A 22551-nucleotide genomic window follows, 5' to 3' on the forward strand; every position below is an offset into this window, starting at 1 on the left:
AATGTGTCCAAAGAAGGGCAACAAAGCTGGTGAGGGGTTTGGAACACAAGCCATTTGAGGAGAGGCTGAGGGAGCTGGGGTTGCTTAGCCTGGAGAAGAGGAGGCTCAGGGGAGACCTTATTGCTGTCTACAAGTATCTGAAGGGAGGTTGCATACAGGTGGGGGTTGGTCTCTTCTCCCAGGCAACCAGCACCAGAACAAGAGGAAACAGTCTCAAGCTGTGCCAGGGGAGGTGTAGACTGGATGTTAGGAAGAAATTCTTCATAGACTGATTGGCCATTGGAATGTGCTGCCCAGGGAGGTGGTGGAGCAACCATCACTGGAGCTGTTTTGGAGGAGACTGGATGGGGTGCTTGGTGCCATGGTTTAGTTGATTAGGTGGTGTTGGATGATGTGTTGGGCACAATGATCTCAAAGGTCTCTTCCAACCTGGTCTATTCTATTCTATTCTATTCTATTCTATTCTATTCTATTCTATTCTATTCTATTCTATTCTATTCTATTCTATTCTATTCCATTCCATTCCATTCCATTCCATTCCATTCCATTCCATTCCATTCCATTCCATCAGAAAACATACAATCAGTTTGCAACACTGAGAAGGATGTTGTGCAGTGGAAAGAGGCAGCTGAAGAATCACCTGCCAGTTAATTAACATACAAAGATTATGATGCCACCTCTAATGGAGCATATGTAAACCTTCTTCAGCACTTATTTTTTCCTTGTGTTTCAAAGATATTTTTTTGGTTAAGTTATAAAGATAAATGAACTTTTATGTAGGTGCCACATTACTGATGAGAGTACATTGCACTTGTTTAAACATTCAGTGGAATGGATTTATTTAACCTGCAGTGTCTTCTCTCTGGAATTTTCTTGTGAACAGCTTTGCAGATTGAGGCCTTGTTTAAATGAATAAATGCTAAAAGAATAAAACTGTCAAAACAATTAATTTCTTCTGCACCAAACTCAAATGTACATCCACACAGTGAAACTCTCTCCAATGCATAACCATTAAAAGAATAAATGTGTCTAAGAAATCAATTTCCTCTGCACCAAAGCAAATTGTACACAGTTAGAGAAGTACATTCTGAAATGAGTGAGTGTTGAGTGAAGAAAACTATCAAAAGAAACATTTTTGCCAGGCACCCAGGTTGTATATTAGCAACTTTGAGCAGTATCACCTTTGTATATCAGTGTTACATCTGAATTTACTCACCATAGCCTAAGTTTATTGACATTAAATTAGTGGCATTCTTTCAGTTGATAATTCTTGGCAGTAACTCATGAAAGTGCACTTGCACCAAATACAAGAGCATGATGACTTGTATTCAGACATGTGTCTGGGACAAGAACATTAGGACTTCTTTTCTTTACTGTTTATCACAGCTGAGGAATTCACTATTCCTTCTTTTGAATAAAAGCTGAATGTGTCCAGAGAAGGGCAACAAAGATGGTGAGGGGTTTGGAGCACAAGCCCTATGAGGAGAGGCTGAGGGAGCTGGCGTTGCTTAGCCTGGAGAAGGGGAGGCTCAGGGGAGACCTTCTTGCTATCTACAACTACCTGAAGGGAGGTGGTAGCCAGGTGGGGGTTGGTCATTCTCCCAGGTAACCAGCACCAGAACAAGAGGACACAGTCTCAAGCTGCACCAGGGGAGGTTCAGGCTGGATGTTACGAAGAAATTCTTCACAGAAAGAGTGATTGGCCCTTGGAATGTGCTGCCCAGGGTGGTGGTGGAGTCACCATCACTGGAGCTGTTTAGGAAGAGACTGGATGGGGCACTTGGTGCCATGGTTTAGTTGATTAGATAGTGTTGGATGATAGGTTGGACTCGATGATCTGGAAGGTCCAACCCCCACCTGGCCTGTTCCTGATACAGGCCAGGATGCCATTGGCCTTCTTGGCCACCTGGGCACACTGCTGGCTTGTGTTCAGCCTACCATCAACCAGCACCCACAGGTCCCTCTCTGCCTGGCCACTAACCTCCTGCTTTGTGAGTAAAAAATGCTAACATGAGCTGCCCCAATTTACAGAGAGTGTTGCAGTAAGTTATTGAGTTCAGATTTCCCAGGTCTCAATTCTATACTTCAATCACAAGGTCTTTCTTGCTCTGCTTAAATCCTGTATTCATGGCAATATTTTTCAGATGGATATCTTTTGTATAAATGCTGAAACACCATGACAAATAAAGCACAATGAAACAAAATATTGATATTGCTACACTTTGGGGAGAGATGAATTACTAAACTTGGCTTTAGTCCTTAAGAATATGTCTGCTCAAGCTGCAGCTATTTAGTTCTGTTAGAGCTTTTTTGTATCTTTAAAAATACAGATGTTCTTAGCTGTGGAAAAGATATGGGGAGGAGGAAAAGGGTTTGTCATCAGCTTGGCAGAACTTCCTAATTTGACAACCAAAGCAACAACACACTCAGCAGTTTCTTCTTCTCAGTTGTTTCCCTATATATGTGTGTGTATATATACACACACACACACACATATACACATATATCCTGCAGTAGACATCTGGGAAGGAGAAGGATGTTAAATGAAAGCTCTTTTACTGTGATAAAGGCCAGCCCTCAAGTTCTCACCCTCCCAGGAAAGCATTTCACATCTCATCTGCTCAGGAATGAGACATAAAATGTGTGAGCATCTCAGAAGTGGATGACACACTGTATCAAACAACTGCAAAACAAGGATCTAGAATCACAGAATCACAGAATCTATCTGGTTGGAAGCATCCTCAAATATCATCCAGTCCAACCCTTGACCCAGCACTGAAGGATCAACACTAAATCACGTCCCTAAGCACCAGGTCCACACGCTGCTTGAACACTCCTGGGGATAGTGCCCTGGGCAGACAGTTCCAATGTTTGATAACCTTTTTCAGTGAAGAAGTAGAATTATAGAATTAACCAGGTTGGAAAAGACCTCTGACATCATCAAGTCCAACCTAGCATCCAACACTACCTAATCAACTAAACCATGGCACCAAGCGCCCCATCCAGTCTCTTCCTAAACACCTCCAGTGATGGTGACACCACAGTATCACAGTATCACAGTATCACTTAGGTTGGAAAGGACCTCGAAGATCATCGAGTCCAACCTATCAACACAGACCTCATGACTAGACCATGGCACCAAGTGCCACATCCAATCTCCCCTTGAATGCCTCCAGGGATCTTTGCCTCCCGGGGCAACCCGTTCCAATGACGAATGACTCGCTCGGTGAAGAACTTCCTCCTCACCTCGAGTCTAAACCTCCCCTGGTGCAGCTTGAGACTGTGTCCCCTTGTTCTGGTGCTGGTTGCTTGGGAGAAGAGGCCAACCCCTTCCTGGCCACAACCACCTTTCAGGTAGTTGTAGCGAGCAAGAAGCTCTCCCCTGAGCCTCCTCTTTTCCAGGCTAAGCAACCCCAGCTCCCTCAGCCTCTCCTCACAGGGCTGTGCTCCAAACCCCTCCCCAGCTTTGTTGCCCTTCTCTGGACACCTTCCAGCAACTCAACATCCTTCCTAAACTGAGGGGCTCAGAACTGGACAGAGGACTCAAGGTTTGGCCTAACCAGTACCCAGCTGGTCTCAAGGTCTGTATTTCTGTTCTCATTTTCTCTCTACTTTTAATAATCATAATCTACCAAGAGGTAGAATTCCATTCTATTCACTGATAATGCTGTGTTTCTGTGATTCTACTACAGTGTCATGCATGGCTGCAGGACCGAGCCAGAATAGCTTGCAAATCACCACATACAGGACTGAAATCTCTAATGCTGTGGCATATATGCCAGAGAATCAATTTCTTAGTCACCCTGTTGTGTCTTTTAGTAGCCCACACATTTTGATTCCTTGTCAATATATACTGCATATTAGTTTGAGCCTGCAATATTATATGCTAATAGCCATGAGTAGATTTCAAATACACAGTCAATGATTGCTGTCTGCTTTCTCCTCTCCTTTTGTTTTTCCCTATGGAAAAACACATTTTCTGCAAAGGCTTTAGTAGCCCTATGTAATCATCTCCAAATGTCACAGATACAGCTAGTTATTAATTTTTTTTTTTCTCTAAAGGAAAAATAGTTATGATAATGGGAAAAGCTGAATGTTCTTTTATACAAACAAATAAAACACCATCCCCAACAATAACAACAAAACCCCCAAACCCTGACAACAAAACCAGTCTAAAACTGTTGTTTTTCTTTCCCTGGGACAGAGGCATTTCTTGTTATGCTGTGAAGAAATTCTAGCTGAGAATAAGGGCAACTTAATGGAAAATAAGGATTTATTAAGAACAAAGCCTACGTACAATCTGCTACTAATAGAGTGCATCACACCCTTACCTCATAAAATCAAGTTTGTATGCATGATTAGCAGGTTAAACTTTGATTCCACTCAATTTCTTTCTCTGCATGTTTCCATATGAATAGATAATGTAATTGATGCTTTGCCCCCAGGCTTCGAATGCCCGGCTGCCTTAGTGGAATGCCAAACGTGTTCAAATTCACGTTATTGGCTCTTTTCACCTTGTGGGCCTGTGAAATATGTATCAAGGCTAGAACTGACAGCAATGCAGCAGCTGGCTATAAGTTAGATGTGCCAGGAAATTGTGGTATTATCCATTTTGATGAAAGTAGCTATGAAAAGCAATCATGTTAACTAAAAACGAACTAAGTAACAAGATTAGGGTTTAATTAGAAAGTTAAAGCAAGTGGAAATGTGTTTATTATTCTGTTTATGTCCTTGCACCATCCCAAGTATTGTTTCCACTGGTATTTTTTAGGTAATGAACTAATATAAAGTGTTGTTACTGTCTTGGGGAAGAAGTGATAAAAGAAGTGTGGTATGGGGAGAGACAAAAACTAATCTCCAGTCAAATTAGGTTGTGCCATTAAATTACAGATGCAGACTTTCATTTAAGGATAAAATAGTGGAGGCTGAATCACACATTTGCTGCCCCTGTGGATTGTCTATACAGCAATCACTCAGCTTGCTGGATCCCAGCTCTCATCTGAGAATGAGCCAGTCACCTTCTAAGGCTGGGAGACTACTTCTGGAGTTGCACATAGTGCAGGGGCACCTTGCCTGTTTAAACTTGTGGGCCATACCTATCATCTCTGCAAATAGCCCAATTACAGGATCACAGAATCACCAAGGTTGGAAGAGACCTCAAAGATCATCAAGTCCAACCTGTCACCACAGACCTCATGACTAAACCATGGCACCAAGTGCCACGTCCAGTCCCCTCTTGAACACCTCCAGGGATGGTGACTCCACCACCTCCCTGGGCATCACATTCCAATGATGAATGACTCTCTCCATGAAGAACTTTCTCCTGACCTCGAGCCTAAACTTCCCCTGCTGCAGTTTGAGACTGTGTCCTCTTGTTGTGGTACTGGTTGCCTGGGAGAAGAGACCAACCCCCTCCTGACTACAACCACCCTTCAGGTAGTTGTAGACAGCAATAAGATCTCCCCTGAGCCTCCTCTTCTCCAGGATAAACAATCCCAGCTCCCTCAGCCCCTCCTCACAGGGCTTGTGCTCGAGGCCTCTCCCCAGCCTCGTTGCCCTTCTCTGGACATGTTCAAGTGTCTTGATGTCCTTCTTAAACTGAGGGGCCCAGAACTGGACACAGTACTCAAGGTGAATAACTTTGCCTGTGTCCTGATTACTTTGCCTGGGTCCTGAATAGAGAGGTTGATGCCATGTTCTTTCTGAAATATCGTGTCCTTTCATACGCATACTTTTTAAGAACTGAACTCTGTGATATTAGAACTGTAGCCCTTGTTAATAGAGGTTTTCCCTTGAAACTTTCATGTAGAAAAGTACTGACAGATATCCTTAAAATAACAGAGCACTGGGTGCACAAAGATAGGCGTTAATGTGCTGATGAAACCGTATATGAGACCCAATGAAAACTGCTATTTTTCTTGTCTCTTTGACTTTGGCATCTGAAAACTACACCAAGGGTGATAATTCACACAGTCACTGAAATCTGTCTCAAAGGACAAAGCTAAACAGGCTCTGGAATTCAGGAGTATCTGGAGATCACAAAACTGTGCCTGCCTGAATGAAGCAAATCACAAAGCCTCCGGCATTTACAAAGTGACATAAAAACTATAAGCAGCATGCTATTTTGGAAAGAATTGTATATACAACAGGGTTAGGGTGTTTTTTTTCATTTGTTTGACTGGTTCTTTGTTAAAAGCAGAGTTCTTTCTGTTACTGTTCTGATTTATAGCTCTTTGCAGCTTCTAACAAATTGAGAAGTTAGATCTTATTGTAACTCCTTTCTTCTCACTCCCTTTATAGAAGGAAAAGGATGAGACTGCATCTATCCCTTTTTATTAAAACAAACAAAACCAAACCAACAAAAACCACAAAACAAAACCAAACCCGAGCAACCAAAACAAAACAAAAAACCTTGCACAAACCCCAAACAAGCAACTAAAGAAACCCCATGAAACCAAAACAACTGAAACAGAGACCAAACGTTTTCTTAAAGAAAGGTCTTTGGAAATTGAGGCGATGGCAACAGACTTCTCCTGTATGACGCTATGTTAAGCAGACACACCAAACAGATTCAGTTTAAGTTTCTCTGACAGCTGTTAAGTTGTTTTACTGACACCTGTCTGTGTTTCAATGTTATGCTACAAAACACTCACTTCTAAAATGACATTTGTGCAGCTGTAAGTCTGACAGCAAAAAGGTATTCCTACCCGGGAACCTGAAAGCACAAATAAACATCTAGTGTGGCCTCTTTCCTGTTTGAGCTGTTACTGATGTATTGTTCAAGTGGACCTGCATTATTGTCAACTACAGTGCAGTTTATCAGGAGGAGCACATGGACTGGAGTGCAGATCATTTGCTACTTGAATTAAAGACTTTGTTCCTCCCAATGGCAGCAGTAGTAGAGTACTACCCAGAAATGAATATAGAATCATAGAATCATCATAGAATCATAGAATCAATAAGGTTGGACAATACCTCAAAGATCATCGAGTCCAACGTGTCACCCAGCACATCATGACTACTAAACCATGGCTTCAAGTACCATGTCCAATCCCTTTTTGAAGACCTCCAGGGACAGTGACTCCACCAGCTTCCTGGGCAGCACATTCCAATGGCAAATCACTCTTTCTGTGAAGAACTTCTTCGTAGCATCCAGCCTAAACCTCCCCTTGCACAGCTTGAGACTGCGTCCTCTTGTTCTGACACTGGTTGCCTGGGAGAAGAGACCAACCCCACCTGGCTACAACCTCCCTGTATTATTTTATTAAAATAATGATTGGTTTTGGTAGTCTTGGCCAATTCTGGCCACATATATGGAAAGGAAATTCACAATGAGATTAGATGACTGCTGGCACAGGTTTCCCAGCGAGGATGTGCAATTTACCTCTTTGGAGGTTTCAAAGACTCAACTGGGTGAAGCCCTAAGCAACTGCTCTGAATTTAGTTTGCCCAGCTTTGAGCGGGAAGATGGACTGGAGACCTCCAGATATTCCCTCTAGCCCAAATTATTCAGCTGATTCTGTGGCTCTGAGAAAATCAGCCTGACCATTTTGCTGTGAATGTTTATGCATGACATGTGCACAGACTGGTGAACTGTGGAGCTGAGGCACGAGATTAGCATAGCTTAAAAGATAAGAATTTTATTTCAGAATGAGAAAGGCAGTCTCATTTTGGAATTGCTACACATAATTCTTATAATCTCCCTTAATGACAAGACAGTGCAACACATCTGCTGTATTCATCCAGAATATGTGCAACTACAAAATCAGTTATACCCTGAGATTCAAGTGGAATCTTTGAATTCAGCACTCTTCTATGCTGTATGATCAATAAACTACTTACAAGTTATTCAGCTGATGAAACATCAAAACAAAATCAAAACCCTCTAGGCCTTCTAAAAAAAAAAAACACAAAGAATAAAGAAAAATCTGAAAGGGATCTGAGATGCAGCTCTCCTCTGAGGCTTTGTACAAACTCTCTGTCTTTCTGACTCTTAAAATGTATCCCTCTAGATTTTTCTCAGGTGCCGAGACCTTCTTCATCTCCCTTCGTTCTGCCCAGTTACTATTCCAAACATTCCAAGATCACTGTAATTATCAAGAGACTTAAATAGATATAAAATGTTTTTCCTCACCTTCCACAGCACTGACTCAGTCAGAAATATAGTGAAATTTTGTGGTGGAAGTGTACACAACAAAGACACACTTGTTGCTTGAAAAAATATTTCAAATGAAGCAGTTTCCCAGGGCTTCCCTATACTGTTGAATAAAAAAATCTGTGCACCTTCAAGAAGAGAAGTTATGAAAAATAAGGAGGGAGAGGCTGCTTTGGTGAAATTGTTTGGATACTGAAAAGCAGCCTACATTCAAAGGCAGCAATAGCTTAACTGTAAGGTGAAAAGAATGGCAGCCCACATTTAGTAAGGCAGCAGAGAGCAGACTTATTTGAAATTTCTGTAAATTGAACAGTATTAGAATAGAATAGAATAAAAATAGAATAGAATAGAATAGAATAGAATAGAATAGAATAGAATAGAATAGAATAGAATAGAATAGAATAGAATAGAATAGACCAGGTTGGAAGAGACCTTCAAGATCATTGCATCTAACCTATCATGCAGCACCACCTAATCAACTAAACCATGGCACCAAGCACCCCATCAAGTCTCTTCCTAAACACCTCCAATGATGGCAACTTCACCACCTCGCCACGCAGCCCATTCCAATGGGCAATCACTCTCTCTATGAAGAACTTCCTCCTAACATCCAGTCTAAACCTCCCCTGGTGCAGCTTGTGACTGTGTCCTCTTGTTCTGGTGCTGGTTGTTTGGGAGAAGAGACCAGCCCCCGCCTGGATACAACCTCCCCTGTATTATTATATTAAAATAATGATTGGTTTTGGTAGTCTTGGAAAAGTAACATTTCTATCCACATCTTACCTGCTTCATTGGTTCTGATCACTCGCGATGGTGCACTTGGGTCTCCAGTCCCAATTTTATTAGTCGCTACAACTCTGAACTCATACTCTACCCAAGGGTTCAGCTCAACAGCCATGGCAGACTCCATGTCACCACTTATTACATCTGGAACTGTAGACCATAAAGAAACATGTAGGTCACTCAGAAAGCTGAAGTTCACATGCTGTATCTCAAGGGCAAGAGGACATAATACAATATGACCACTAGATATTATAGATAGTAAAGATCTAATGTGTCAAAAATCACAGCTAGGCTTTTGACACTGTGCTAATCCTGAAAAGACATAGATTGAAAGATAAAGGGCATGAGTTTCTGCTTATTCACAGATGTATGACGGCAGGTGTCTTTGTATTGTCCTTTCAGTGCTGTTGCTAAGTAACATGAAAGGAATGAAAAAAAGGGGGGAAAAAAATAGTGCTTTTAATTCATCATTGTTCTCTTAAGAGTATATCTTCCTGCAGTTGCCAATGGTTATTATGGCGATTATCAGGAGTTTTGAACAGTCTGCTTGTGCTGTCTAAAGTTTTTCTCACCTGTTTTTACAGTCTGCCAGCCAAGAGAAAATGGACTGCGTGCTTGTAGGTTGTAGAGGAATATAGGGCTATGATTGTCTGCCCCAGGACTCCAGGAGAGTGTTGCTGTGTTGTCTGTAATTTCCTCCACTATTACAACCCCTGGGGGACCAGGAGGACCTAGAAATAAAGTGAAACAATGAAACAGACCACACCATCATCACATATGAACAGCAGTGATACAGGAGACACATTCTGCAGGGACCCAGTGGAGTTCAATATCCATGAAATACAAAAGTTAAAAACACATACTTCTGTGTCACTGAGATACCTCGTTTCCATTATTTCTGATGGCAAATTGTGATTGTTTCTACTTTTTTAAATGCTGCATGACTTGCCAGAGTTACAGCAGAACTAGAACTAGAAATGGACTATTTGATTTAATTTGATTTTTTAATTCCTGTGTTATAATTGTTCTGAACCTAAAATGGAAAGAAAAAAGAGCAACTTGAAGAAGCATCCAGGGTAGACTGAACCGTCAGAATCACATCTTCTCTTTGCATGAGACTTGTCAGCGGGAAAGACAAATAGTGGTCAAAATACAGCACAGGTGGAAGTGCTTCTTGAACAACAGTATTACCAATAACTAAACCATGAATACAGCATTCATCCTTTTCCTCAAATCCACTCATTCAGAGAAACTGCCTGGATTAGTATCCTGCTGAAGTCAGGTAACGGTTGCATTGAAAGCTCTGAAAAACAGAACAAATCACAAACCCCAATATTTTGAAGGCTGGTAATCCCTTAAAAACAAACAAAAAATCCCAACAACTTCCCACTTGAGAAATGAAAGGAGTATTTATTTCATTGAGTTACTACTGATCATTTGTATAGGCCATGTGACTTATTCAGTAAGTGACCTCCCTGGTAACAAATATGACTTTGCAAAGAAAAGTGCGCCTATAACATCCCACTCTCACCCTCAGTTTGTGTCTTCAGTTCTTCCTGCTTGTGATACAAGTAGTGTTTGAAAACATTGTTCATTTGTCCTTGCCAATGAAAATTAAGAGCAAAGCTCTCCTGTTTCAGGATCCTTTTACATGGTTAGTGTAAGCAGATGTTTAAGGAAAAATGTGTATCTTTGTCATGGATAAATGCAGAATAAACATCTCTCTTGTGATTTCTTACACTTAAAAGTTTATATAAGGCCTGAAGGACAGGACTTAGTATTTCTACAAAATATTACTAATAACTATAATTGTTTATGACAAACCAGGATTTCCTTGGCATGCAAGACCCTTCTGATTTTTCCACATCCTTTGGCTGAAGGATGGGAGTTTTCTTGTGTTCCTACACAGATGGAGAACGGTGAAATCAGAAATGTACTACTGGACACTTTCTCTCAAATTGAAACTGCAGGAAGGGTGATGATGGAAAAAATTTTATTAATAAAAAGCAGTTGCTGCTACACTTTTGCAGTTGCCCAATGCTGTACACATGTATCCTGAACTACAGTTCCGCTTGCTGGTCTGTCAGAGCTTGGCACCTACAAATCATGGTGGCAGACACAGATCTGGAGCCTCAGTTAGAATTGACAGTTGTAGCCAGGGTTTCTGCATTACTGAGCTCAGCATTATTATACTTTAGTGTTATTTCACACAATCAAATATTTTGCTGGCTAGTATCCTTAGTCCATGAATAGAAACAAATTTATCTGAATACCAAGGGCTAAACCCCCCCCATTAACTGAAGCATTTTTAGTTGCTGTGATATTTTGCCATTTGCAGGTGCAAAAAGCTTCATATTTCCTCTACTATGCCTTCAACAAAAACATGTTTTCATGAGCAATGACAACAGCATGATCAGAGTTTTGTAATAGTTGTGCTCAATAGCTTCAGAGTTGAAGGAGACATCGACTACATTAAATGAGAAAGCAATTTATGCTATTCACTTGCCTCTGTTTACTTGACAAAGTCCTACAAGCAGCTAACTGACATTTAAATGTTGAAACTGTGTCAGTATGTTTAGTGTTATGGATGTACAATAGAAGATTGCCTCCAGAACACACTGCAGACCTCTTCAGACAAACCCAGGGTACACTTCTGGCCTATAAGGAGAGCAAAGGTTTTAGACTTCCATGGTTGGTAAGCAGCTTCTGTGCTAGAAGTCCCTCCTCTTCCCTTGCTCTGCCTGCTCAGCAGGCTAGACTTTGCTGTGGTCAGTGCAATTTATTGAGTCACAAATGGTACTGGGATGAGATGGTGCTACCCCTTGGACACCTTGAGACCATCTTCATTTGCAATTGAAATGTCTTGCTTCTCTTTCTGGGAGAAAATATGGCAGAAATATGTCCCTTTATACTCCTGCTTTTCTGCCAAGTGTTTGCTGTTCCTTGTTGGAAAGTGCCAGGTCAGGCTTTCATCTCAGAATAGCAAGACCTGGGGCTAATTTAATAAAATAGGGTGATCTTCAATCTCCATCATCTATTGTTTCAGGCTATCTGTTGATGTAGGAAAATACCAGTGAAATTGTTATTGGTAGCCATGAGGGAAAGTTTGAAGGAAAGCTGGGATCTTGATACAATCATATGCTTTTACTGGGTTGGAGCCCTAGGCCTAGAATTATATCGTGGTCCAAAGCACAAACAAAATTAAAGGGAAATATTTTAGCACTTTGCCTCTATGACAATATTTCTCTCATGCACACTGAATGTTGTTAAAGAGTTTCTAGCCACAGTATTAGAGGCGAACAAACAAGCCTCTTGCTCATATTAAAGGATGTAAAATACATTTTTGCAGGCATCTTCTGCTAAGTCCCCAATATATTTTGTTGTTGGAATTCTCTCATGTACTCTAAACCTTTTAAATGCATTCCTAGGCATGACAATGTGTCATTATGCTTTCTGAGATGTGTGCTCTTACACAGTCTGCAGGATGACTGCTAAAAAGCATTTCCATTTCCAACAGCAGGCATTCTTGAAAGCGGATTAATAAAGGACAAAAGCCTCAGTGATGACAAATGTGTGACAGTTAGCCAGGACCTGAGTGCTATGCAGATGTCACTCATTTTTGTGGAAATCTCATTAAATTTTATGCTTGGATGTAATCATTCATGGTGTCAGCTGAATGGCTAATGCTGAGAAGCTTTTCTCCCAAGGGCTGCGTTATTGTTCAGCATCTCTAAAACAATTTTTAAGTTGGTAATAGCCAATTGAGGACAAAATGCACAGTCTGCTCAAATGCCTCTCTGGAAAAAAAACCCAAAGAAAATGATTGGTCATAAATGCACTACAGTGCAGATGACCTTCATAGAGAAGACATTTTTGGACTACAATATGCTCTTAGGCAGCTCTAAGAGCACTGGAAGCTCAGCATCGAGGATACCACTCACCTATCTTCTTTCAGAGCAATTCCATCGATGGATACTTCATTACAGGATAAGTGGGACTGCATTTTGGCAAACTTGTTTTATGTGCCTCTTTATTGTTGGAATGATCATCCTGCGAGGTCCTTTAGATTACTTGCCATGGTCCAATGTTAATGTGAGAGGGCTTGAAAGACCATTACCAATAATAGCTGCAGTCCTTCAGTGAGGCAGTGTTGAACTTTACTGTGAATCTCAGAACGTGTGCTGATTTACTCCACTGCTGCCTGACCAGGAACAACTAAGAAGCATAATATGTAGCAGTTCAAGAACACAGGTTTCTTGACATGGAAATTTTGTGTAATGGTTGTTGTCAAGAAGATAAGAGGTCAAGAAAAAGAGGAAAAGAAAGATATAATAACTATAAAATAATAGAGAAGGTGGTTCCCAGAATGAGAATGGTAGGGGTTGGAAGAGACCTCTGAAGATCATCTAGCCCAATTCCCCTGCTAATGCAGGTATGATTAAATCAGGTTGCCCAGGAAAGCATCCAGTCAGGTTTTGAAGGTCTCCCAAGGAGACTCCACAACCTCTCTGGGCAGCTTGTTCCAGTGCTCTTATGACCTCAAAGTAAAGAAGTTTCTCCTTTAAGTTGAAGTGAAACCTCACATGTTTTAGTTTGTATCCACTGCCCCTCGTCCTATAACTGGGCACCACTGAGAAGAGTCCAATCCCATCATTATGACATCCAGCTTTACATATTTATATGCACTGATAAGATCTCTTCTCAGACTTCTTTTTTCCAGGCTAAAGATCTGAGCTCTATCACTGATTATATGTGTTACTATGTTGTCAGCCAGTCCTTACTGCACTTTCAACCCTGTCCAGACATGCATTTCCCAGGCAATGCCCTGGCACAACTAATAGATTATCATGGCCTGGGAAAGATCATAAGAGGCAGCTTGTGCCCATCCTGTTTTGAGAGGGAAGGGGGACTAGGATACTGCTGTACCCATTGACCTCAGGGAACAGTTTACTGTTATGGACATATTCTGTGAGTCCAATTAATGGGGTCTATGTTTAGGGCATCTTCCTGGACTCTGCTAAAGCTCAAATACAATTTCAGGGATCAGCAAGAATTTGTTGACCTTGTTTATGTTCCATTTAATAATATTGTGTTTGATGGCCTTTACACCCAAGTGCTTGTCTTTAAGTTTTATTGGCAATATCACAACTGAAAGGAGCAGTGTGGCCAACCTAACCAGCAGTTCCTCTGTTATATTTGCTCCAGGTCAGTGGAGTTCAGAGGAAACATTACTTCTCAAAAAATATATCACAAGAGTGGATTTCTTTCTTAGATTGGTAGTTCTGCCAGTCTACATGATGAATAGCTCTAACCTCCTTTTTATTTTTAGACCACAAAATGTGTACTCAAACCACAGATTGTAGTCACAAAGGTTTTCATTCCTTCACACTACAAGACTTCTCTCTGCTCTATTTCAAGATCTTACAGCTTCCAGGTAGGTGTTTGGTCCTAAAGCTCATTTTACTTACAGCAGGCATGCACAGTGCATCTGGGTCGCTTTCAGGGCATTTTCTTACAACGCATGTCACACATTGTAGAAGAAAGCAGATTTTCAACTCACTTTTAAGGAATCTTGATGCCAAGAATGTTGAACTAATATTGGTGTAGTTTGAAGGCTTTTAATTAGCTTTGTGTATGCTAATAATTCTCCAAGGGTGTACTCCATTGACACAGAAAATGAAGAACACTGGACATTACTTTTTAATTCCTCTAGAAAAGGACCATGATGACTGACATGTTTTGTCCATAGCTTATTTCATAGCATCTATGCAATATGTAAAATATTTTGCATAAAAACATAAAATACTAAAAGTGCTAGAGGTGCTGCAATAACCTTTCACATAATCACTGATAAATACTATGAAACTTGTAGAAATAATTTCTCTGCAATTTCCTTATTTAACCTCTCTTTATTATAGAAAGAGAACTAGGACCTCAAATTAAAGAATTAATCAAACATGCAGACTGGCTGGAGAGCAGCCAGGCATAAAAGGGCCAGGCAAAATAGGACCTGGGGGTACTGGTTGATTCCAAGCTGAACATGAGCCAGCAGTGTGCCCAGGTGGCCAAGAAGACAAATGGCATCCTGGACTGGATCAGGAATAGTGTGGCCAGCAGGAGCAGGGAGGTCATTGTGCCCTGTACTCAGCTGTACTGGTTAGGCCACATCTTGAGTCCTCTGTCCATTTCTGGGCCCCTCGGTTTAGGAAAGATGTTGAGTTGCTGGAACGTGTCCAGAGAAGGGCAACAAAGCTGGGGAGGGGTTTGAAGCACAAGCCCTATGAGGAGAAACTGAGGGAGCTGGGATTGCTTAGCCTGGAGAAGTGGAGGCTCAGGGGAGACCTTTTTGCTCTCTACAACTACCTGAAGGGAGGTTGTAGCCAGGAGGGGGCTGGTCTCTTCTCCTAGGCAACCAGCACCAGAACAAGAGGACACAGTCTCAAGCTGTGCCAGGGGAAGTTTAGGCACGAGGTGAGGAGAAAGTTCTTCACAGAGAGAGTTGTTAGCTGTTGGAATGTCCTGCCCAGGAAGGTGGTGGATTCACCGTCCCTGGAGGTGTTCAAGAGCGGTCTGGAGGTGGCACTTGAAGCCGTGGTTTAGTTAGTCATGAGGTGTTGGGTGACAGGTTGGACTTGATGATCTCTGAGGTCTTTTCCAACCTTATTGATTCTGTGATTCTATCATCTTCCTTATGAGGAGAGACTGGGGGAGCTTCTTTTAGTTTGGAGAGGAGGAGACTGAGTGGTGACCTAATTAATGTTTACCAATACGTAAAGAGTGAGTGCCAAGAGGATGGAGTCAGGCTCTTCTCAGTGATGCCCAATGACAGGACAAGGGGCAATGAGTGAATGTAGGAAGTGGTCTTCTGCTCTTGCTACAAGTTCTGCTGGTGTTTTTCAAAACCTTTGTGTCAGTAAGTAACAGGTTTTGTACTGATGAATTAAACACAAAGTGAAAACCATTGTTGACCTTTTTAAAGGTAGTGGCTTGGGCCAACTTAAGGTAATAAAGCTTATTCCCTTCATGGTGTTAACCTTTTTTTATGACAGAAGTATCTGTGATTTAAATGTCTCTACAGTAGAACATGATGGAAGCATAGGATCATGAAGATATCCATTGTAAGGAAAATATAAATGCACAGATTGCTTCAAATTTCCTCAGCATAATGAGGAAAAAAGAATATAATAAGCCCATTTTGGAATACAAGCCTTAAAAAAGCCAAATTTACTTAACAAACAAGCATTGACTTGAGGAAACCTGACACATTGCTGGCTACAGGATCACTTGCAACATCTGTGAGATAAAAGTCTCCTGGCTGGTACTTGGATGTTTGGTAACCATATTTGTGATCATATTAGTGCTAGAACATGACATGCATATTTATCCTGTATTAGGTTCTTCTGCTTGGTAATCACTTCTTGTGAAAAACTAGTACAGAGACAGCTCAACTACTGGTGTGCCAATGATAGATGGAAAACCAGCCAAGCTGGAACATGCTGTGTTCTGCTTCTCAGTTACTTAATATTCACTGACAGTTGAAGATCTGTCTGGATACACAAAGGTTGGTAGCCAGACAAAGCAGGTGACATAGGAAAACTGTACTTGGACTGATGTCAAGAGCAAGATTGATATTCATAAAAATTATTAATCATTTCTGCTACTAAAATGGTTGATAACTTCATGTACTGGGGAAAGAAAAAGGTTGACTGTGTTTCTATATTCTGTAGACAACGATGTCTGCGTGGCAAACAGTTATTCTGTGCGTATTTTGCTTGGGTGAACAAACAGCAGAAGGCATAAATGAAGCAAAATCAGATGACAATTTGGGTGTCAGAAATGTCTCCATAGGTGTGATTTTTGTTGTATTAATTTACTCCACTAAAAGTATTTTTTGTCCATCAGACATACCCAGTTCCTATTATGGGACTCTTCTGAAGTAGCACATTTGCGTGGGTCTGGTGCCAGAATAGTTACCACCCTGTGTGAAAAGCTGTTTTCTCTTCTGGATGTCCTTGAGCTGTATTAGCCTGCCCTGTATACCTTGCCCTGCTGCTATGGGCTGTGATGACTGTCTTCCAAAAACCTTACTGTGCCATTTAAGGTATTGCCAATATCTGCCTCATTACCCTGCTGGAGGGCAAATCCAGTTCAGAGGCTGTGCACATATATTTTAGCTTTTGCTTTCCAAGAAACACTTCAGTGTACTGGCTGAAGCTGTTGACAGTGGGTCCCCTGGGAACTTTGGTAATGTTTTGGGTGGCAGACAACTTCATGAAAGATAAAAATAGTTTGGTTGTTGGAGATACTCTAAATTGTGCCCTATACAGTCAGGCTAGCATTTCTTTGTCTTCTGACTTCTGTCCTCCTGGCTACAGTGCCTCAGAAAGGAAACTGAAAACATCTTGATCCCATCTAATCTACTGCCTGCAGGTAGAGCACACTCTTGAGGAGAGACAAGTGTAGTTTTGAGGCTGGGACTCAGACAGCTATAAAGAGGTATCTTACCTCATAGATGAGCATTGCAATTACTGAGCTAAGCTGTAACTGGCTGGCATTGCCTCTTCTGCTTTAAATCAATCCTAGGCTTTGAGCTGAATCCTCTCTCATGGTCTCATATTCAAAGAATAAAGGATCCCTCTGGGGTCATCCAGAGTCAAGGTGTTTCTAGAGGGGGTGGTAGATCTCAGATGAATGAACTTCTCTTTTTAGGTATCTAATAATAAGAACAACTTGTGATGATGAATTAAAGAGAATTTTATAGAAGTGTGTATTTTGGAGAGGAAATGGTTTTGCAAGTCAGGAAGTAGCCTGCTTGAATAGAAACATGATGTTGTGTATGTCAGGACAATGCACCTATGAAGGTCACTGTTAACTAGCATGAGACTACTGAAATACTTCTCATTCACAATCCATGCCAGGATTAAAATGCAAGGGACTTAAGCTGGAAAGCGAATGCACTGCCTGGACAGGTCCAGCTGCCAGCAGAACATCTCTTCCTAATGAAATCTACATTATGGGGAGCATTAGAAAAATTAAATAGAAAGACAAAACCAAACAACTTTGGCTGGATACAAAAGGTATTTTAGGAGCAGAGAAATTACTAGGAAACACTAAACATTTGTTTCTTGCTTTAATACACACAATGTAATCACGTTTTCAAAGCACTTAGAAAAATGCTTAGGCTTTGTGTTGTGTTTCTACAGCATGTTTTATCTAAAGAAAATGTAAAATACCTTTTCCCATGTAGTTTTGAAATGCACTAAATAAAAATCATTACAGAAAGAACATCAGGCATGTATTTCACTGCAACTTACCTAAAATCAAGAACTGAGATAGTGAAGTTGAAAATTGTTTCAAAATGGGGTAATACAAATCTACAACTCGTTGTAGAAGGATCCAGAATAGACAATTGCTGCACTCAATTTCTTTTGTTGTTCACATGCAAACACACACACACACACACACACAAATATATAGAAATCTTTTTGCAGCAGTAATTTCCTTCTTGTAAGTAATGAGACTAAAGGAAAGAAGCAAAAAGGATATGTAGTTGGCATTATTAATTATCTGTTCTTCAGACTGTCACTGCTGACACTGATGGAATTTAAGTTCTACCGTGTAATGCAGAGCAAAGAAGAAAAAGTGCAAAAGTAGTGACAGCTCTGTATAGACAAGAGAGAGAGCAGCTAGAAGGTTGCTTTAGAAAAAGGAGAAATAAGGTTTAAGGATATTTTATACTTTCTCCACAATAAATGATCCTGAGACGTTGCAGTAGCTTGAAAATGCAGTGGAAGATCAGCATGTTAGTTATGAGCAATAATAGTCTACAAGAAATTTGGTTCTCTTTCCTCCATCTGAAGAACCTGCAGCAAGATCTAGTTGTCATTCTAGCCACTTATAATGAAGTTCTAGAAAACCATCCTGTAACTTGGAAATAATGCACCAGTTGAATACACAATTCACTATAAATCAAGAATTTTGCTGATAGCAATAATTCTGATGTTCACCAATATCTAAAGGAGGGTAAATAGAATTTATTCTGCACGTCCCATCTATTTCCTGCAGAGCTGTGGTGTAAATAGAAATTATTTTTTTACTAAAATTCACAATGAAACATTAAAAATATGAACCTTACAATATAACTCATGATTGAAATGCTTTTGCGTGCTGTATGGTATTATCAGCATTCATGACCAGCATTTTCACAGAGACAAAAGGAGAGGGAGAGAGAGAGCAAGGTCAGAGCAAGGACAGGCTGGATCTTTGCTTATGTCGGTACCTCTAAGGGTTCATAAAAAAGCTTATGCTTTGTTAAGCACTTTGGCCATGGGGCTGTAACATTTAAAACACAAAAGAGGTTTTGTAATATGCATAAAATGAAAATCTTGTACCTAGAAACTGTATTAAAAATAAAGAATAATGTAGGTTTGGATTTCAGACTTCACTGCATATTGGCGATGGGTTTTCTTCATAGATGATGACTTCTGTTCGGTGGAACTCTTCAGAATCTACCAAAATAGTTACTGAAACATCTGTTGCTGCTGGTGTCTTCTCCTAAGAAATGTCCAGCATCTCCAAAAGCTAAACCTAAAGAAGTTTGAAAGGAGCTGGAAATTTCAGATAGTGTCAAATTGCAGAGTGCACTCTATAAACTGAGATAGCAGAAGAAGAAGGAATTAGAGATACTGAAATGAAAAGCCTGTAACATATAAGGAGAGAGAGATTAGATTCTTGTTAATATTTTGAACTCTTTTAATGTTAAAATCTATAAAAAAGGCAATGATTAGCAACTTTGTGTTGAATGTGTTTTAAATGTTGTCTGCAATACAAAACAAAACCATCCCACATTTTTCTGTGTGAAAGCAAGACTCACATTGCTCTCATCAGCGTAAGTTTTACAGATACCTCAAGGAAATTAACCACTTCAGCAAATCAACTATATCTTATCATTTCATGAAAACTGAACTGAGCATCAGGACAAAACCAGTCACATACTAGAAAGCATTTTGTGTAGGTGATGCAGACGTTTCTTACTGTATCCTGTAATTATCCCATCGTAGAAGCAAGAAAAGGAGAACACTGTAAGCGAATTACAGTTGAATTTCAATTCAAATTATAAAGCAGTTAGAGTTTTCATTTCATCAGCAAGGTGGCGTGTCAATGAGACTTCCACATATGTACATTCTGTTAGTGCTTACAACATCCTTTTGCTGTTTTGGTTTTTAAATCTCAAACCTCTTCCTCAAAGAAGCAATTATTTTCTACATCAAATTCAATAAACTCATTTCTATAACCAGTACTCTTAAAAAAACACCCCAAACCCCAACCAAACAGAGCTAATCTACAGATAATAGTAAGCTAAGAGATTTTTGTCACTAATTGCTTCAGTGGCCTTAAAGGTGAGGTTGCTTTGCATATCCATAGGGATTCTCCTGCCAGAGAGAGGTAATGGTAACACGTAAGGTCTTTCGTAACCCACAAAGATGAATCAGATTTCATAAGGCAGCTAAAATGTCATTATGCATCTGTGTTGAGGCAACTGAATACTACCCTCTCAATAGTGCCATAGCTCACAGGAATCTGATGGTCCTCAAAGTGACTTTATGGAAATACTTAACAGCTGCTTTCATCACAATTTGAAGAGCCCTGCAGTCAGACAGAAAGATTCTTTATCATATAAAGCATATATTTGGCCTAAAAGTGATGGATATGAACATATCAGATCTGAAGAGGTGGTGGAATGCAATAGAATAAATATTTCTGAAATACTGTGATTTCTAATTTTTTTTTTCTATATGAAGTTTTTCAAATGTTAATAAAATATCTACCTTGATTTATGCTTTAAAAAACTACATAATCCACAGTAGGCTACCTGGCTGTATTATCTAGCAGATGTCCTTCAATCTTGACGTGGCAGAACCTGCCAGGTTCAATGTCAGTAAGTTAACTGCAAGTGCTCAAGTCCTGTCAGGCACTTAACACACTTGCACCACACACACACAAGTTGTGTTGAATGCAGAAATACTCTGCTTAGTGAAATGCACCTATGGTGCTGATGCCCTTATTTATAGGATCTAGTTGGGGTTTGAGACATGATCTGGGTCCCTGCAGGAGGATGTGTTTCTGTGCATTATCAGGAATGCCAAATGACAGGTAGAGCAACTCAACAGATTATAAAACCACCTAAAAATGCAATCAAAATTTGGTGGTGACAATTCCATATGTGAGAGAAACCAAATCCCTGACATATTAGGGAGCTTTTTGTTTGTTGTTCTTGTCTATCATTTTACAATACACTGCATGGTCCATGTTCTTAGGAAGTGAATGAGTATTCCTAAGACATTGAACCTGAGACAATGGTTTGACTGTAAGATGAAATGCAAATTACCACATAAAAAAGACACAGAACTTACATCAGAGGCCTGTGAATGCCAATTGTCCACATTTTAACTAATGTGGTATACCTTTTAGTGCTATTACCTCTCTTAAGACTGTCCATCTATTAACTGTGATCTACTTTTCATTGCCATGTCTGCAGGAGACTTTATGGTGCAACTACTTTCAAAAACAGTAGGTTAATAACAAGTGTTTTCAGTAGCATAAATTCTGAAGAGTGATGTCTGAAGTCCCCATACTCAAGTCCTCTGGTACAACAGTATCTGGTGATTGCATTTTCAGGTGGCACCGTGAACATACTCACCCCTAACAAGCAGCTCCGTCTCATCTGACACGGTGTCCGCTGCGGTCTGAACCCTGCAGCCATATCTCCCAGCATGCATCAGGAGAATGTTCCTGATCATTAAATCTGCAGAGGATGCTTGCTGAAACAGGGATGAAGGGCCAGTTTAACATTCAGTAAGTTTCTGTTCAAGGTAATTCATGAGGGTGTTCTGTACAGTGTGAGAAACTCACGATTGCAGCTTTCATCTGACTACATTTACCTTTCCTAATACCCTCTTTGGAGGATTATCAGGGCACTGCATTTATACCATTATTAATGAGGATTAAAGAAGAGGATTTCAGGTTTTTTAATAACTTTGTGCATAAAGCACATTGTGCATGTTTGTGTGCTCAAAGAAAATGGTTCCAAACTAGCACAAAGAAATTCATTAAGGATATGAACAGAAATATTTTGGATGCAATCCTTAGCATTAAAAATTTCATCTTAGTAATGAAGGAGGCTTTCTTCCTATTCCCTACAATCTGGTGACATTTGGAGTATGTCTTACTACTGTAATGAAGTTAAGGTCATTTGAAAGGTAATGTTGGTTGATTTTTATTAACATAGAGGAAACTAATACTAAATATAACTGAGGAAATACTAACAGATTCTTTTTTTTCCCCTGTCAAAATCTCTATATATGTTAAACTGAAACATACAGTCTCTGAATGAGTGTACACAGAGAACCAGTCCATTATTGTTTTTTTAACCTTCCAGCCAACAGGAATTACAAAGACCAAAAATTAAGAGCAAAGAAGATAAAACTAGAAAGTAAAAAACAGTCTTTCAGAGGATAAATGTCTTTTGTTGAGAATGTCTGTATTATTTATCAAATTCAAGGGATGATATTTGATTTTACATGTACAAAATCACTTTTATGTCTAAGCCTGGA

The 22551-nt window shown here is 40.2% G+C and overlaps 1 protein-coding gene across 3 annotated transcripts in view; it reads right to left on the reverse strand.

Moving 5' to 3' along the window:
* Positions 1 to 22551, reverse strand: part of CNTN5 (contactin 5) — a 716457-nt gene that overhangs the window by 31773 nt on the left and 662133 nt on the right. For all 3 annotated transcript variants that reach the window (XM_068145236.1, XM_068145244.1, XM_068145226.1), the window contains 3 exons: positions 21639 to 21759; positions 9511 to 9669; positions 8939 to 9088 (listed from right to left, as the gene is read on the reverse strand). In XM_068145236.1, the coding sequence (XP_068001337.1) occupies positions 8939 to 9088; positions 9511 to 9669; positions 21639 to 21759 (430 nt within the window). The remainder of the gene's footprint in view (positions 1 to 8938; positions 9089 to 9510; positions 9670 to 21638; positions 21760 to 22551) is intronic.

Source organism: Melanerpes formicivorus, unplaced genomic scaffold (assembly GCF_026170545.1).
Source record: "Melanerpes formicivorus ecotype bairdi unplaced genomic scaffold, bMelFor1.0.p_v2 SCAF_1, whole genome shotgun sequence".
Lineage (NCBI taxonomy): Eukaryota > Metazoa > Chordata > Aves > Piciformes > Picidae > Melanerpes > Melanerpes formicivorus.